Source organism: Oncorhynchus kisutch, linkage group LG5 (assembly GCF_002021735.2).
Source record: "Oncorhynchus kisutch isolate 150728-3 linkage group LG5, Okis_V2, whole genome shotgun sequence".
Taxonomy (NCBI): domain Eukaryota; kingdom Metazoa; phylum Chordata; class Actinopteri; order Salmoniformes; family Salmonidae; genus Oncorhynchus; species Oncorhynchus kisutch.
Window position 1 is genome coordinate 17,272,859 of NC_034178.2, and position 16,619 is coordinate 17,289,477.

Below are 16,619 nucleotides of genomic sequence, written 5' to 3' on the forward strand. Positions count from 1 at the left end.
ATGGCATTGTCATGCTGGAGGGTCATGTCTGGATGAGTCTGCAGGAAGGGTACCACATGAGGGAGGAGGAAGTCTTCCCTGTAACGCACAGCGTTGAGATTGCCTGCAATGACAAGCTCAGTCCGATGATGCTATGACACACCGCCCCAGACCACGACGGACCCTCCACCTCGATCCCGCTCCAGAGTACAGGCCTCGGTGTAACGCTCATTCCTTCGACGATAAACGCAACGTGTTTTTCAGAGTCAGTAGAAAGGCCTCTTTAGTGACCTAAGTTTTCATAACTGTGACGTTAATTGCCTACCGTCTGTAAGCGGTTTGTGTTTTAACGAACGTTCCACGTGTGCATATGTTCATTAATTGTTTATGGTTCATTGAACAAGCATGGGAAACAGTGGTTAAACCCTTTACAATGAAGATATGTGAAGGTATTTGGATTTTTACAAATGAACTTTTAAAGACAGGGTCCTGAAAAAGGGACATTTATTTTTTTGCTGAATTCATATATAGAACATTTCTGGTCCCAGTCTATCCCAGATTGTCAGGTAGGGAGCTTAGTTTAATCAGCTCAAGACACAAACAAACACCATCATATGCACGGCACAGTTCTAGACAGACTCGGGCATGTAAACCGCTTACTAGAACACTTGTTCCAAAGGCAAAGGTGACAGGTGAGTAAAGTGGCCACAATAACAAGTCACTCAGCCCTAGTTGGGATTCTGAACATATTGAGATGTTTATGTTCTAAATTCCCAGATAATCAAAATGTTCGAAGAACATTTAGTAGTGGATTTGTGACAATGTTTAAAATGAAGCATAGTTGTTTGAAATCTCATCAGGGACTCACCAGTACATCAATTCTGTTCAATTTCTTAGTCAATGTGGCAACATAATGTCTTTGGGGTAAAGAGGATATTTTGGTTCTTTGAATAATGGAGGACTAAGAATACGGCCAATAGGAGCTCTCTAAAAACAGTCCCTACACTACACCCTTGTGGTAGCATTTTACAACATATGTTCAATAACAACATGGTGACTTTAAAATGTAAAAAACATGTTATTCACAGAAAGCTGAAATTCAATAACTATTATTGGAGGTAGAATGGCTTTAATTTAGGCAGATGGTAAACAAAGATAAAGAAATAAAGGTGTCTGAAATTGGCAAATGCCACAAAAATCAAGTGAAACTGCATTTTTCTATCACAGACAAACAGCTCAGACAAGTGACATTTTTGTGCAACTCAGTCCAAAAATTCCCCAAGATCAGAATTGACTAAAAAAACATTTAAAAAAAGTGACATTTCCTTTTTAGTGTGAAACCATAAAATGAAATCTGAACAGCAGTGACAGACTACTGGACTTAATTACAGAATTAGCACATTTTGCCATGGTGCAGAGAGGAAAAACGTGAAGTTTTCTAATGCTATTCTACGCATTTTGTCATGAGGCTAAGAGCAAATTTTGACAAATAGTTTTAAAGCCAATTTCCTACAATTCCACACTTTCGCCATTGGGCAGATTTGTTTTGTTGGTATTTTATAGCGCATCTCATTTTGTTCACATTTTGCCATGAAGTTAAGATAATTTTGCAGTTTTAAACCTAATTTCCTACAATTCTACACATTTTGGTATCATATGCAACAAAAACATGGGTTAGGGGCACAGGGCACATGCCCAGTGCCTGTTCGGTAATCCGGCCCAGCTCAGTTGAGCTCACTTGATGAGTAATCCCTCTGTATTAAAGTAGAAACAACGTGGGTGTACGTACGTGTACGTCTGTGAAAACCAACCCCTAAAACCAGGGAAGATTCTCAATTGCATACTCCTCGCATCCTCTCTCCATCTCAAAACCTATTGGAGGAGCTGGTCAGAGGGAAGGGACCTCTGGCTTTCTCATTCAATGGGTTATGAGAAGAATACTAGGCGAGAAGAGGCGAGGAGTATTCAATTGAGATTCTCCTCAAGACTTCTTCCTTGTCGTCTTCAGCAGGCTCTGGGGTAAACGTTCCCCAATGTACAGATCTAGGATCAACTTCCCCTCCCACAATCCTAACCTTACCCATTTGTGGGGAAAATGCAAAATAGACCCAAGATCAGTACCTTGGGGCTACTTCACCCTACTCCGTTCAGCAGCAGCCCCCCTTGGTTTGCTTGCTGGACAACGGCCCATAGTCCTCCAGGTCTATGGTGGGTGAGGCCTCGCTCTCCGACCTCATCCTCAGGATGGACGGCAGCACCATTTCGAACAGCGTCTCAAACAACTCGTCCACGTTGGCACCCGTCTTGGCGCTCGTCTCAAAGCACATCCTCTCTGCAGGCGGGCTCAAACACTCATCCAGCGCCTTGTACCGGAGGATACGCTGGTAGAGCGCCACGGCGTCTTCCTTTCGAACCTCTCGGTTGGCCACGAGGGAGACCGTAGTAGAGGAGGCTGGAGGGATGAGGTGGCAGGCATAGTGCGGTGTGTGAACGGGGAAACCCCCCTCATAGTCTTCTTCCACATTGGGGGGGTCAGTAATGTCAGCCTTGTTGCCCACCACGGCGTAGATGCAGTCGTGATTGGCTGTGTCGGTGAGAGACAGGAAGCGCTCCTCCAGCTCGGCCAGGCTCTGCCAGTTGGTCACGTCGTAGGTAAGGATGACAGCGGACGCGCCCCGGCAGTACATGGAGCCGAGCCCGTGGAACTGCTCCCGACCTAGTAGTGAAACATTAAGCATGTTTAGATGGTTACAGAGTGTAATGAATCAAGAAGGGAGAGTGAGCTTGTCCAAGGTAGTCTGCGAAACCTCAGACTAGGAAACCTGGGTAAAACACTTGCACGCTAACAACTGCGCAAAGAAACCCATCTCTCTTGCGGGAGTCAATATGAAGTATTGTTAAATCTGCCACTGAGCAAGGTAGTGGATGTCGATTAAGGCAGTCCCCCGCACCGCTCTGATTCAGAGGGGTTGAGTTAAATGCGTTAGACACATTTCAGTTGAAGGCATCCAGTTGTACAACTGACTAGGTATCCCCCTTTCCCTTATATGCATTTATGAATGCACGGTCGCTCCACAATACATGAGCAGACAGAAACGTTTACCATATATACCCATTTGTATTATGCTGTGGGTATTCCACACACACACACAAAAGCTACTGGTTGCTGTATTGAATGGAAAAATCCAGTCACTCAAGATAAAAGGTTAACTTCAGTTTAGCTCTGTATGTAAAGTAGGCCTAACTACTGTTACAAGCACTACCTCCACCCATTCTTTCCGCACTGTAAACAAATCCGCCCCAAAATTAGACATAAAATACAAATTCAATCATTTTTTTTCTTGAAACCCTACTGTGAATTTGGAAAAAAAATATTGATGCTTGAGTCTGTCAACAAATGACGCTTGATGGGTATAGCCTAATTAGTTGCAATTAGTCTCTGTGCACTTAAAAATGCAAAAATAAAAGTAGAAATTGACACTGCACTTTCCCCATGTGCTATACTAGTACTGGAAGTAAAACATGTTATCATATAAAATACCTACCTGCGGTGTCCCAAAGCGATATGTTGTAGGGTCCCCACTGCTTTAAGTAGAACGCACCGCCGACGGTACTAATTGTATCATTGAACTTTTTATCCATGTACCTGTGTAACAGAGAGGTCTTGCCAACGTTCATGTCCCCCAATATAACCAGTTTCACGTCGGGCCTCCTCGCCCTTTTCATTTCAGGCATGGTTCTTTTCATTCTCCTCCTAGACACCCGAACAGGCGACACTATCTCAAATGTGCAATTGACTTTCATTAAAAACGTATTTGATAAAATTGTCAAAGCAATTAAGATTCCCTACTGTTCCAGTCTGTCAGGTGGCCTTCGGTTTTGACATGCATAGAACATGTGTAGGTCTAAAGCGAAAGAATGCATAGGATTTACCACACCAATCGTGCGTCAACTTCTACCCATTAGCATCCACCGCAGAATAAAAGGCATATGACTCGTTTCTACATGAACGGATATATCAATGAAATTGTGAAACAGCTTGCTCAATGATCAGAGTTCACTCAGAAAATGACGACAGGGGAAACTTGTGCGAACGACTGCTGGAAGTTTTAAAGCAGTATCTGGCCAACGAGCATGCAGGAACATCAATCAAATAACTGAGATTTGATTGGAAAATGTAAATGTACTCCACCAGCCCAAAGAGGGTTTTCCCTTTATATTTGCATGGGTGTAGCTATTGTATTTGTTGTGCTATATTTGTCTTGTGACCTTTATTTGATAACAATTAATAAACTGAGAAATCACAAAGGTTGGCATCTTTTTACTTCTATATTTCCACCCCCTCTAATGTGTGTGTGTTGATGCAATTAGTATAATGTAACAACAGAAAGTCAAACACTGAACAAAAATAGCAGGCAAAATTCACTGGACAACGTTGGAAGCAGCTTATGGTAGAAAATTGAACATTAAATTATCTGGCAACAGCTCTGGTGGATATTCCTGCAGCCAGCATGGCAATAACATGCTCCCTCAACTTGAGACATCTGTGGCATTGTTTTGGGTGACAAAACGGCACCTTTTAAAGTGTCCTTTTGTCCCCAGCACAAGGTGCACCTATATAATGACCATGCTGTTTAATCAACTGCTTAATATGTCACACCTGTCTGGTGGATGGATTATCTTGGCAAAGGTGAAATTTGAGAAAATAAGCTTTCTGTGCATATGGAAAATGTCTTTCATTTTCTATTTCAGCTCATGAAACATGGGACCAAGACTTTATATTTTTTTTTTAGTGTGTAATAATTTAAATGGCATTTTGCACAGGAATAATTTGACATTTCTGATTTCAAAAGATTTACATATTTGATAAGTCATTCCCCTGAAATACATTTTACTTTGAATCAAGTAGCTTAAGGCGAAAAATATTTAACATTAATATTTTATATACAATTCTATCAACACTTTATTGCAGACCTAAGTATAATTTTATGACAATCCCATTTATAACTATGCGATAGTATCATTTCCAATGCCAGTGATATAGTCCAACCTGCCCTATGACAAATTCCATTATACCAATCCTTCCAAAGTCTTGAGGAAACAGTCAACAACATCATAGCAGCTCCAACCCACAATTCCATGTCTCCCAGTCTTTGTGGTAGTCCTCAATCTTCATCCAAACCAGGGCATACAAAACTCAATCTAAGCTCATTCTATTTGCAATTCTGTTCTATTATTTCTTGTCCTGGCCAGCTGGCCTCTTCTGCGAAATCTCCCACGTGGAGTTGGGGCCTCTGTCCTGAATCCAGAAAAAAAAGAACAACTTGAGTCATAATGAAGGAATGTCACCCAGTTAAACCTCTTCATACTACAAACACTCAAGTCTTTCAAGCAAGTTATAACAGTATGGTTTATTTTGCAATATCAGTACATAGCTATGCAGGATGTATTTTTAGACACTAGATGGCATAAAGTGTTCAACTTCTTGGATTAGTTTTAGCCTATGGTTTTACTTTTGAGGAAAAATATTTCATGTGTTAATTTTTTTTTCCTCCATTCAAATATTACTTGCCTAAAGGAAATATGACAATGAAATGCTGAATGAGAGGTCATCCAGTGCTTCCAAAACTTTCTTTACTCATGTCATTCATATTCCATTCACCCAGCTCAATGTAACATCGATAGGTTTAGGCTACTACATGATACTTGAATTTGCCCTATACCCATCATGAGGTTGCAACAAGGTAACCTACATATGTAAGTTTATAATGTATTAACATAGGTGCACAGGCGGTTGAGGGAAAGGTGGCAGTGACATTCAATACCGCCTTGCACACTCTTGCCTGCATCTAGCGGATCTAGGGTGTACTCATAAGACCAAACATTTGTTCTGATTTGCAACCAAAACAAGGGTTTCTATTGCAGGTCGGTCCATCCCGTTTACTTACGTTTAAGAAAAGTTTTGCAACAGAATTGGCAGAAGGAATACACCCCTGATCACCCGCACACACAGTTAACTTTCATAGCAGCCACATACAAACAGCATCATCACCTTGCTCGATGTATAATTCCTTCTCGCATCTCACCTTTTCTCTTTGCTTGTGAACCTTGGTGCACAACAGCTGTCTGTGACCCAGTGAAAAAACCTCTCCAAGATAAACTTTCATAACATACCCGCTAACCACTACACACAGCCTACAATTATCACCATATTAGCTCATTTCAGTCAACATAGCTACTAGAAGTAACGCATTAGTAAACACACTACAATAAGCTTGGGTGTTATCCAGATTTTTTATACTGCTATTCTGCCATTCCGGGAATTACGCTATTACCAGTTTAGCATACAAGGGGGTGCTAAAAATACAAAAAGTCCATTGGGCGTCTATTAACAAAATGCTAACAAAATTAGCACAAGTAATTTGCACAGTTTCTCTCGTTCATTTTAGCTTGTAAATGTCCACACTTTTGATTGGTCGGATAACGTGTCAGTTAATGTTGCAAGAGCTCTGATATGTTGGGGCGGCAGGGTAGCCTAGTTGTTAGAGCGTTGGACTGGTGACCGGAAGGTTGCAAGTTCAAACCCCCGAGCTGACAAGGTACAAATCTGTCGTTCTGCCCCTGAACAGGCAGTTAACCCACTGTTCCTAGGCCGTCATTGAAAATAAGAATTTGTTCTTAACTGACTTGCCTGGTTAAATAAAGGTAAAATAAAAATAAAAATGTTGGAGGACGTCGTTATATGGAAGGGGGTGAGAACCATGAGCCTCCTAGGTTTTGCATTGAAGTCAATAAACCCAGAGGACGGAAACTAGCTGTTCTCTGGCTACACTACCTGAGAAAGTGCTGTTGAGGCTACTGTAGACCTTCATTTAAAAAAAAGGTGTTTTAATCAGTTATTTGGTGTGAAAATATTTAGTATAGATTCATCTAAAAAGGATAACTTTCTTAATGTTTCACTATTTTTATGAAACTCACTGAGTAGGATTGTCTTCCCCTTCCACCTTGGAGGAGCCTCCACTGACATACACACACACTAACCCTTATGTGCACTCCCATAGATGCAAGATCTTTCCGCAGGGTGTCGCAGGCCTTGAGGAGGGGTAACTTTTCTGAGCATGGACTTGGACTGGCATGGGTGGGCTCTCCAGGGGGCGTGTCTTGCACGGACAAAGCGAAGGCCCGCACATCGCTACGGAAACGAGCCAACTGCTCCACCACGTTCTCTAGGGTCCCCGAAGAATCAACAGAATGAGCCCCCTGAAGATGAAGAGAGGTGAGATATGGAACAAGTAAACCAGTTAGGGTTATGGTCCCTTATGGTCCTGTGTGGCTCAGGTTTGTGGATTCGATTCCCACGGCGGACCAGTACAAAAATGTATGCACTTACATAAGTGTCTGCTAAATTACTAAAATGTCAAATGTTACATAAAATGGTTATATTTAACCTGATTTTAGGCCCATAATGTTTGCCATTTTAACCACAGAAAAAAAAGTAACTCGCAACAAAAAGACAACATACTACCCCATACTACCAATAATGCTGGCATTTATATCAAAGAGATGTTGGCAATCGTTTATGGACATTTACCATTAAAATGGTGCAGACACACAATCATAAGGCCGGGATTCAATCCAATCAGTGGTAGATCCGTATAATAGTGCTTCTTGATATTTAAATTCTATTTCTGATTGAGCCGACATGCTGAATTTACTGTGAATACGGTCTTTGCGAACGAGGGAACATTGCTTTAAAAGGTGCAAAGCCCGATCGGATTGAACCCCGGTCTTAGTGGTGCGCTGAGTATTTGAGGAGATACACTCCTATTGTGCTGTCATAATGTCAGTCAACTATGTGTTATTATGAACTTTAATCTGACCTTTCTGTCCAGCAGGTCGACCCCCAGGACCTCAAAGACTTCCCTGATGTAGGCGAGGAAGGCCCCAAACACAGCTGGGCTCCTTGGTGATCTGTCAGGCTACTCAGACAAGGCACAACAAGTAACAGTGAACTATTCACCATATACAGTGGGGCAAAAAAGTATTTAGTCAGCCACCAATTGTGCAAGTTCTCCCACTTAAAAAGATGAGAGGCCTGTAATTTTCATCACAGGTACACTTCAACTATGACAGACAAAATGAGAAAAAAAATCCAGAAAATCCCATTGTAAGATTTTTAATGAATTTATTTGCAAATTATGGTTGAAAATAAGTATTTGGTCACCTACAAACAAGCAAGATTTCTGGCTCTCACAGACCTGTAACCTCTTCTTTAAGAGGCACCTCTGTCCTCCACTCGTTACCTGTATTAATGGCACCTGTTTGAACTTGTTATCAGTATAAAAGACACCTGTCCACAACCTCAAACAGTCACACTCCAAACTCCACTATGGCCAAGACCAAAGAGCTGTCAAAGGACACCAGAAACAAAAATTGTAGACCTGCACCAGGCTGGGAAGACTGAATCTGCAATAGGTAAGCAGCTTGGTTTGAAGAAATCAACTGTGGGAGCAATTATTAGGAAATGGAAGACATACAAGACCACTGATAATCTCCCTCGATCTGGGACTCCACGCAAGATCTCACCCCATGGGGTTAAAATGATCACAAGAACGGTGAGCAAAAATCCCAGAACCACACGTGAATGACCTGCAGAGAGCTGAGACCAAAGTAACAAAGCCTACCATCAGTAACACACTACGCTGCAGGGACTCAAATCCTGCAGTGCCAGACGTGTCCCCCTGCTTAAGCCAGTACATGTCTAGGCCCATCTGAAGTTTGCTAGAGAGCATTTGGATGATCCAGAAGAAGATTGGGAGAATGTCATATGGTCAGATGAAACCAAAATATAACTTTTTGGTAAAAACTCAACTCGTCGTGTTTGGAGGACAAAGAATGCTGAGTTGCATCCAAAGAACACCATACCTACTGTGAAGCATGGGGGTGGAAACATCATGCTGTGGGGCTGTTTTTCTGCAAAGGGACCAGGACGACTGATCTGTGTAAAGGAAAGAATGAATGGGGCCATGTATCTTGAGATTTTGAGTGAAAACCTCCTTCCATCAGCAACGGCATTGAAGATGAAACGTGGCTGGGTCTTTCAGCATGACAATGATCCCAAACACACCGCCCGGGTAACGAAGGGAGTGGCTTCGTAAGAAGCATTTCAAGGTCCTGGAGTGGCCTAGCCAGTCTCCAGATCTCAACCCCATAGAAAATCTTTGGAGGGAGTTGAAAGTCCGTGTTGCCCAGCAACAGCCCCAAAACATCACTGCTCTAGAGGAGATCTGCATGGAGGAATGGGCCAAAATACCAGCAACAGTGTGTGAAAACCTCGTGAAGACTTACAGAAAACGTTTATCCTCTGTCATTGCCAACAAAGGGTATACAACAAAGTATTGAGATAAACTTTTGTTATTGACCAAATACTTATTTTCCACCATAATTTGCAAATAAATTCATTAAAAATCCTACAATGTGATTTTCTGGATTTTTTTTCTCATTTTGTCTGTCATAGTTGAAGTGTACATATGATGAAAATTACAGGCCTCTCATCTTTTTAAGTGGGAGAACTTGCACAATTGGTGGCTGACTAAATACTTTTTTGCCCCACTGTATTACAAGGCATCCCCTTGTGAAACACAGGAAAATCTACATGAGAAATTGTGTCATCTTTGTAACAATTCAATGCAATGTGTGAAGGTATGACTTGTGATTATGTTACATCTTATTCAGGTTAGTTGTGTGTTGACATGCTGAGACGTTGATTTTCTTTGCCTGAAACTGTTCCTCAGAGTGGTACGCCACATTTGTCATGGTTCTCATCTTGACAGGTTACCTTAGTGATGGGCTGAAGATGGCGGTTCCCATGGTAAACAAGGCTCATGATGGCATTAACGACCCTTGGCGTATCAAAGTCATCTGCCAGTGCTCTGACAACGTTTGCTTTAGTTTCAGCTAACCTTGAAAACACAGACGCCAAGGAATTGGTGAAGGTTTATCTGCTTACCTTCTGAAGGACATGGGATGTGGTAGGACAATTAACTGTTCAACCTGACCTATGACAGTTAAACATAGATAAGTGTGTAAAATATGCCAGTAAATGTATATCCCTGACAACTGCGTCATCAGAAACGAAAATGGCAGTAATGTCTCAATGAACTGAGAATGCATGTGACGTTCCTGCACTAGAATTAATTTGTGTGTGTGTATATTCAATGCTGTACTACACTCCATATAAAGTACAATAGCAGAAAGGAGATGTAGGCCCTACCTTTCCCATAATGCCCCCTCCTCCACAGCCGGGCACTGCAGCTGGCCCCTCATGTAGGCCTGGGCATCATGGGTGAAGGCAGTAATGGTTGCCAGGGAGCTCCGAGCTTCGTTCAAGCTGGCGTCACTATAGTCGATTGCTGTGAACAACAAAAAAATGACCTCAGAGCTCAACATCACTTGAGTAAAATGAAAACCAGTTTACCATCATAAAAACAACCAAAAAGGGTTCACACCTGATCTGTATTTGGTCAGAAGGCAGAACATTCGGAATTCATTGGCAGAGTAAGATTCTAGGAAATCCTACAAGTGAGAGAGACGAATACACATGAAGTACATATTACCTCAATTAGGAAGAACGAAGACTTGTTATAAAACAAATGACCTTTACTATAGTGCAAACCCGACACCATTTAATAATGTTTATTTATTTAAAAGTCGTAATGTACTGTAGATCAACACTTTACCTTTATCGTTATATAATTATTCAAGGACTTTGACATTTTCTCAGCACTTCCTTTAAGATGTAAATGTCCTGCATAAGAAAATAAAGTCAAAGTAGAAATGCAGATATGAATCATCTCCTTTTGCCATTCTCCAACATTAGCCATGGAGGACGTAAGTAAAGCATAATCCATGTAAGTGGACATCACAGTCATGTTTATTATCTTTCAAACTAAATAATACCGACTTGGACATGTACAATAAGAAACAATCCTTTTCGTTTGCTACGGTGTGCCCTACTGAATATGATCTACGTGTCACAAGACTGTGGAGTCCTACCTGAGTGCAGGAAGTAGTTCCCCCACTGGCCACACTGGTGGTAGGCCTCACACTGGGCGATCTCATTCTCATGGTGAGGGAAGGCCAAATCGATGCCCCCAGAGTGAATGTCCAGCTGACTTCCAAACACAGAGCTGGAGACCAGAAAGGTGAAAGTAAATCTTCAGAAACTGATCTATATGCATTCCCATATACTTTCGGCCAAAGATACAGACATCAGGGGGATTATTTAACTCCATACAGTGAACGCCCAACATATAAATTACATGGTGATAATAAAATGCATATTTTATCAGATTAACAGAAGCCATGGTAGGTAGGCAAATATTTCTTGATGTGACAGAGAATAAGTTGAAAACAAAAGCAAATACATGATGATGACCTAAAATAGCCTGATTCCAGATCTGTTCGTCTTGCCAACTCAAGTGGTCATTTTCATTGGCAAGACAGCACAAGCAGATCTGGTACTATGTTAGTCCTAAATGATGAATATAGGGTTATTCTTCAATAACCAAGGGTTAGTAAAAATGAGGTTGGCACCTGGCAATGGTGGAGCATTCGATGTGCCAGCCGGGTCTTCCCTTGCCCCAGGGAGACTCCCAGGAGGGCTCCTGCGGCTTGGAAGCCTTCCACAGGGCAAAATCTCGGCTGTCCCGTTTCTCTCTGTCCCCTAGGAAACAGTATGTTAAAGCTTAGTTCCTACCCAAAACATGTATCAGTTAGTCAATCATTTCCTTGCCTGTGGTTTTGAAAAAGCATACTGTAGTCTTCCAAACACAAAGGAAGTACAATCTAAGATAGATGCCCTCAAACTCACTCAAATTATCAAGGAGGCTAGGAAACACTGTCACCACCGATAAATCCATAATAATCATCTCTCTGCGGCTGGCCATGCTTTCCTTCTGGCTACCCCAACCGCAGCCAACAGCTCCGCACCCCCTGCAGCAACTTGCCCAAGCCTCCCCAGCTTCCCCTTCACCCAAATCCAGATAGCAGATGTTCTGAAAGTGCTTCAAAACCTGGACCCGTACATATCAGCTGGGCTAGACAATCTGGACCCTCTCTTTCTAAAATTATCCGCCGCCATTGTTGCAACCCCTATTACTGGTCTGTTCAACCTCTCTTTCGTATCGCCCGAGGTTCCTAAAGATTGGAAATCTGCCGCGGTCATCCCCCTCTTCAAAAGGGGAAACACTCTAGACTAGAGGTCACCGATTATGATTTTTCAACGCCGATACCGATTATTGGGGGCCCCAAAAAGCCGATACCGATTAATTGGCCGATTTTTATTTATTTATTTGTAATAATGACAATTACAACAATACTGAATGAACACTTATTTTAACTTAATATAATACATCAATAAAATCAATTTAGCCTCAAGTAAATAATGAAACATGTTCAATTTGGTTTAAATAATGCAAAAACAAAGTGTTGGAGAAGAAAGTAAAAGTGCAATATGTGCTATGTAAGAAAGCTAATGTTTCAGTTCCTTGCTCAGAACATGAGAACATATGAAAGCTGGTGGTTCCTCTTCAATATTCCCAGGTAAGAAGTTTTAGGTTGTAGTTATTATAGGAATTATAGGACTATTTCCCTCTATACCTTAACCTTTGACTATTAGATGTTCTTATAGGCACTTTAGTATTGCCAGTGTAACAGTATAGCTTCCGTCCCTCTCCTCGCTCCTCCCTGGGCTCGTAACAGCAACACAACGACAACAGCCACCATCAAAGCAGCGTTACCCATGCAGAGCAAGGGGAACAACTACTATAAGGCTCAGAGCGAGTGACGTTTGAAACGCTATTAGCGCGCGCTAACTAGCTAGCCATTTCACTTCGGTTACACCAGCCTCATCTCGGGAGTTGATAGGCTTGAAGTCATAAACAGCGCAATGCTTGACGCACAACGAAGAGCTGCTGGAAAAACGCACGAAAGTGCTGTTTGAATGAATGTTTACGCGCCTGCTTCTGCCTACCACCGCTCAGTCAGATACTTAGATACTTGTATGCTCAGTCAGATTATATGCAACGCAGGACACACTAGATAATATCTAGTAATATCATCAACCATGTGTAGTTAACTAGTGATTATGATTGATTGTTTTTTATAAGATAAGTTTAATGCCAGCTAGCAACGTACCTTGGCTTACTGCATTCGCGCAACAGGCAGTCTCCCTGTGGAGTGCAACGAGAGAGAGGCAGGTAGTTATTGCATTGGACTAGTTAACTGTAAGGTTGCAAGATTGGATCCCCCGAGCTGACAATGTGAAAATCTGTCGTTCTGCCCCTGAACGAGGCAGTTAACCCACCGTTCCTAGGCCGTCATTGAAAATAAGAATGTGTTCTTAACTAACTTGCCTAGTTAAATAAAGGTATAAAAATCGGCGCCCAAAAATACAGATTACCGATTGTTATGAAAACTTGAAAATCGGCCCTAATTAATCGTCCATTCCGATTAATCGGTCGACCTCTACTCTAGACCCAAACTGTTACAGACCTATATCCATCCTGCCCTGCCTTTCAAAAGTCTTTGAAAAGGCAAGTGAACAATCAGATCACTGACCATTTCGAATCCCACCGTACCTTTTACGCTGTGCAATCCAGTTTCCGAGCTGGTCACAGGTGCACCTCAGCCACGTTCAAGGTACTAAACAATATCATAACCGCCATCGATAAAAGATAGTACTGTGCAGCCATCTTCATCGACCAAGGCTTTCGACAATGTCAATCACCATATTCTTATCGGCAAACTCAACAGCCTTGGTTTCTCAAATGACTGCTTTGCCTAGTTCACCAACTACTTCTCTGACAGAGTTCAGTGTGTCAAATCGGAGGGCCTGTTGTCCGGACCTCTGGCAGTCTCTATGGGGGTACCACATGGTACAATTCTCGGGCTGACCCTTTTTTCTGTATATATCAATGATATCGCTCTTGCTGTGGGTGATTCCTTGATCCACCTTTACGCAGACGACACCATTCTGTATACATCTGGCCCTTCTTTGGACACCGTGTTAACAAACCTCCGAGCTTCAATGCCAAACAACACTCCTTCCGTGGCCTCCAACTGCTCTTAAACGCTAGTAAAACTACATGCATACTATTCAACCGTTCGCTGCCCGCACCTGCCTGCCCGACTAGCATCACTACTCTGGACAGTTCTGACTTAGAATATGTGGACAAATACAAATACCTAGGTGTCTGGCTAGACTGTAAACTCTCCTTCCAGACTCAATGCCTCTTTGGCTGCCTTTCCTTCCAGTTCTCTGCTGCCAATGACTGGAACGAATTGCAAAAAAAACACACAAAAAACCCGCTGAAGTTGGAGACATATCTCCCTCACTAACTTTAAGCATCAGCTATCTGAGCAGCTCACAGATCGCTGCAGCTGTACACAGCCCATCTGTAAATAGCCCATCCATTTCTACTTGCATATCATCATCTGCACATCTATCACTCCAGTGATAATTTGCTAAATTGTAATTACTTCGCTACTATGGCCTATTTATTGTCTTACCTCCTTACTCCATTTGCACACACTGTGTATAGATTTTTCTATAGTTATTGAATGTACTTTTGTTTATCCCATGTGTAACTCTGTTATTTTTTGTCGAACTGCTTTGCTTTATCTTGGCCAGGTTGCAGTTGTAAATGAGAGCTTGTTCTCAACTGGCCTACCTGGTTAAATAAAGGTGAAATATTTATGACAAAAACATGTCACAATGAAGTGATGTAAACACGTACCAGGCTCACCAGTTGCATCTCCAGCACCCATAAGCTTGCCGTAACGGTCCCCGATGGACCCGATATCGAAATAGACGTCCCCTGCAGCAGAATGAACACCCGGAATTCAGATCCTGCAACTATTTGCAAACTGATCTTGGCTTGAGAAAGTGACAACGAGAATGTATCAACAACGACTTTTACATATAGACACACCTTGTTTTGTGGCATAGGCGTGTTCATTTCTGATGATGCCCTCAATGAAAGCCACGATTTGAGGTATATTCTCAGTGACCCTCAAGTACACAGCAGGAGGAAGAACCTTGAAAAATATAAATAAACATGCATATCTTTGCCAACATATCAAATATATGTGCAGTAATTAATGTATGCAGGGTAAGTACTATATATATACACAGCTAACAAAAGCTCAAATTTCTTCCACCCAGCAAACATTACATACTCACACACCTTCAGGGCTAACATGTCATTTTTAAATTCCTCCTCGTACATTCTGGCCAAGACTGTTGGAGATACGCTTTTCTGCAATGACATCAAAAATACAAAAATTACATCAATATCATCAGCACAACAGCATCTCAATTATAAGGGCTGCATTGGATAATAAAGCCTACCTCCAAAGCTCTCCTAATGATTTTATCATCGATGTCAGTGATGACCATGACATGAATGACATTGATGCCAAAGACCCTGGATAGAACCCTCTGGATGATGTCAAATCTGACATAGGAACTATGAGAGAGATTAAAGTTCAGCCGTTTCAGTACAGCAAAATCAATTTATGACATTTCATTTTGTATCATTGAAACTATACTTTGAGAGTGGGTTACCATGCATGCCCCAGGTGAGCATGGTCGTAGACAGTGGGTCCACAGCTATACCTGCAGTAACAGTACAAATAGTTACTACCGTCAATACCAGGTCAGCAGCAGTAGCTATATGAAATCCCATGTTTTCCATACCAAGTAGCAATTCCTTCCTGCGCCAATATCAGTGGTTCTTTCTGTTTGGTGAGGCTGTTGTAGGTCTTCAACCCCGTGTCGTATCCTGTTGGTCGAGTCCATTTCTTCCCCACCCCTGTACATGATGCACTGGGTCTGAAGATCAGTTTGCTTGGTGACACTAACGTTTGCCGAGTGTCCTTTGAGAAAGCATACCTGCTTCTTAATTTCAATAGAAGCGGCCTACATATTGTTATGCAGGGCCACATGGTTACAACTGAGTGCAAAAGAATAGGATGTACCTGGCGACGGAGCCACTCTTCCAGTCTCTCGTGTCAAGTGTGACAGACAAGTAGCTACCTAGCTTGACAGTTCTCAATAAAGCAAAGTAATGTAGATTAGCAGGCAACTCAACTGCCACTTCCAAATGTGTCGTTAAGTCCGTTGTGCCTGATCGCTACCTCGACATGCTTTAATATTTGATTGTAAAGTGCACGTGCATAAACCGAATCTTGAAAGCTGCTGTACTCGGCGTAACAAAGTTGCATCCCGTTCACAACTAGCCTTGTACTACACATCCAGATCTCGCGAGTGCTTCTTCTTCTTCTTCTTCTTCTTCTTCTTCTTCTTCTTCTATGATATAATGGTGGTCCGCAAACCAACGTTAAAGGTGTATGCCGCCACCTACTGTGCTGGAGTGTGTGGTCATTCACGGTTTATAACGTGAATGACCACACATAACTTCTAATAGACCCTTCCCCCATCCACAAAATCCTTTCCCAACCCGTCCGACCTGAATGACCCTACACTTCATACCAACCATCTCTTCAACATACTTACAAAAATATAACAACACACTTGCTGTGGACTGGGGACAGAGGAGTCACCAAGAGTTTTTTAT

At 42.1% G+C, this 16,619-nt stretch overlaps 2 protein-coding genes across 3 annotated transcripts; both read right to left on the minus strand.

Annotated features, from left to right (window-relative positions):
* Positions 1–1,088: 1,088 nt before the first annotated feature.
* Positions 1,089–4,112, minus strand: LOC109890725 (ras-related protein Rab-20-like). The gene is made up of 3 exons (XM_031824604.1): positions 3,830–4,112; positions 3,525–3,755; positions 1,089–2,695 (listed from the first exon to the last, which is right to left on the minus strand). The coding sequence occupies exons 1-3, from the start codon at positions 3,867–3,869 to the stop codon at positions 2,127–2,129; spliced, it is 840 nt and encodes a 279-aa protein (XP_031680464.1). The 5' UTR covers positions 3,870–4,112; the 3' UTR covers positions 1,089–2,126.
* A 168-nt stretch (positions 4,113–4,280) lies between these two features.
* cars2 (cysteinyl-tRNA synthetase 2, mitochondrial) lies at positions 4,281–16,318 on the minus strand. 2 transcript variants are annotated; one of them, XM_020482729.2, is made up of 15 exons: positions 15,740–16,318; positions 15,608–15,658; positions 15,392–15,509; positions 15,228–15,299; positions 14,973–15,078; positions 14,778–14,858; positions 11,575–11,704; positions 11,035–11,168; positions 10,719–10,786; positions 10,488–10,554; positions 10,253–10,391; positions 9,818–9,941; positions 7,860–7,958; positions 7,021–7,239; positions 4,281–5,278 (listed from the first exon to the last, which is right to left on the minus strand). In XM_020482729.2, the coding sequence occupies exons 1-15, from the start codon at positions 15,985–15,987 to the stop codon at positions 5,213–5,215; spliced, it is 1,722 nt and encodes a 573-aa protein (XP_020338318.1). In that variant the 5' UTR covers positions 15,988–16,318; the 3' UTR covers positions 4,281–5,212. The 2 variants fall into 2 exon arrangements, with proteins under 2 accessions (XP_020338318.1, XP_020338319.1); XM_020482730.2 differs by having other exon boundaries at positions 14,787–14,858; positions 15,740–16,306.
* Positions 16,319–16,619: the final 301 nt, after the last annotated feature.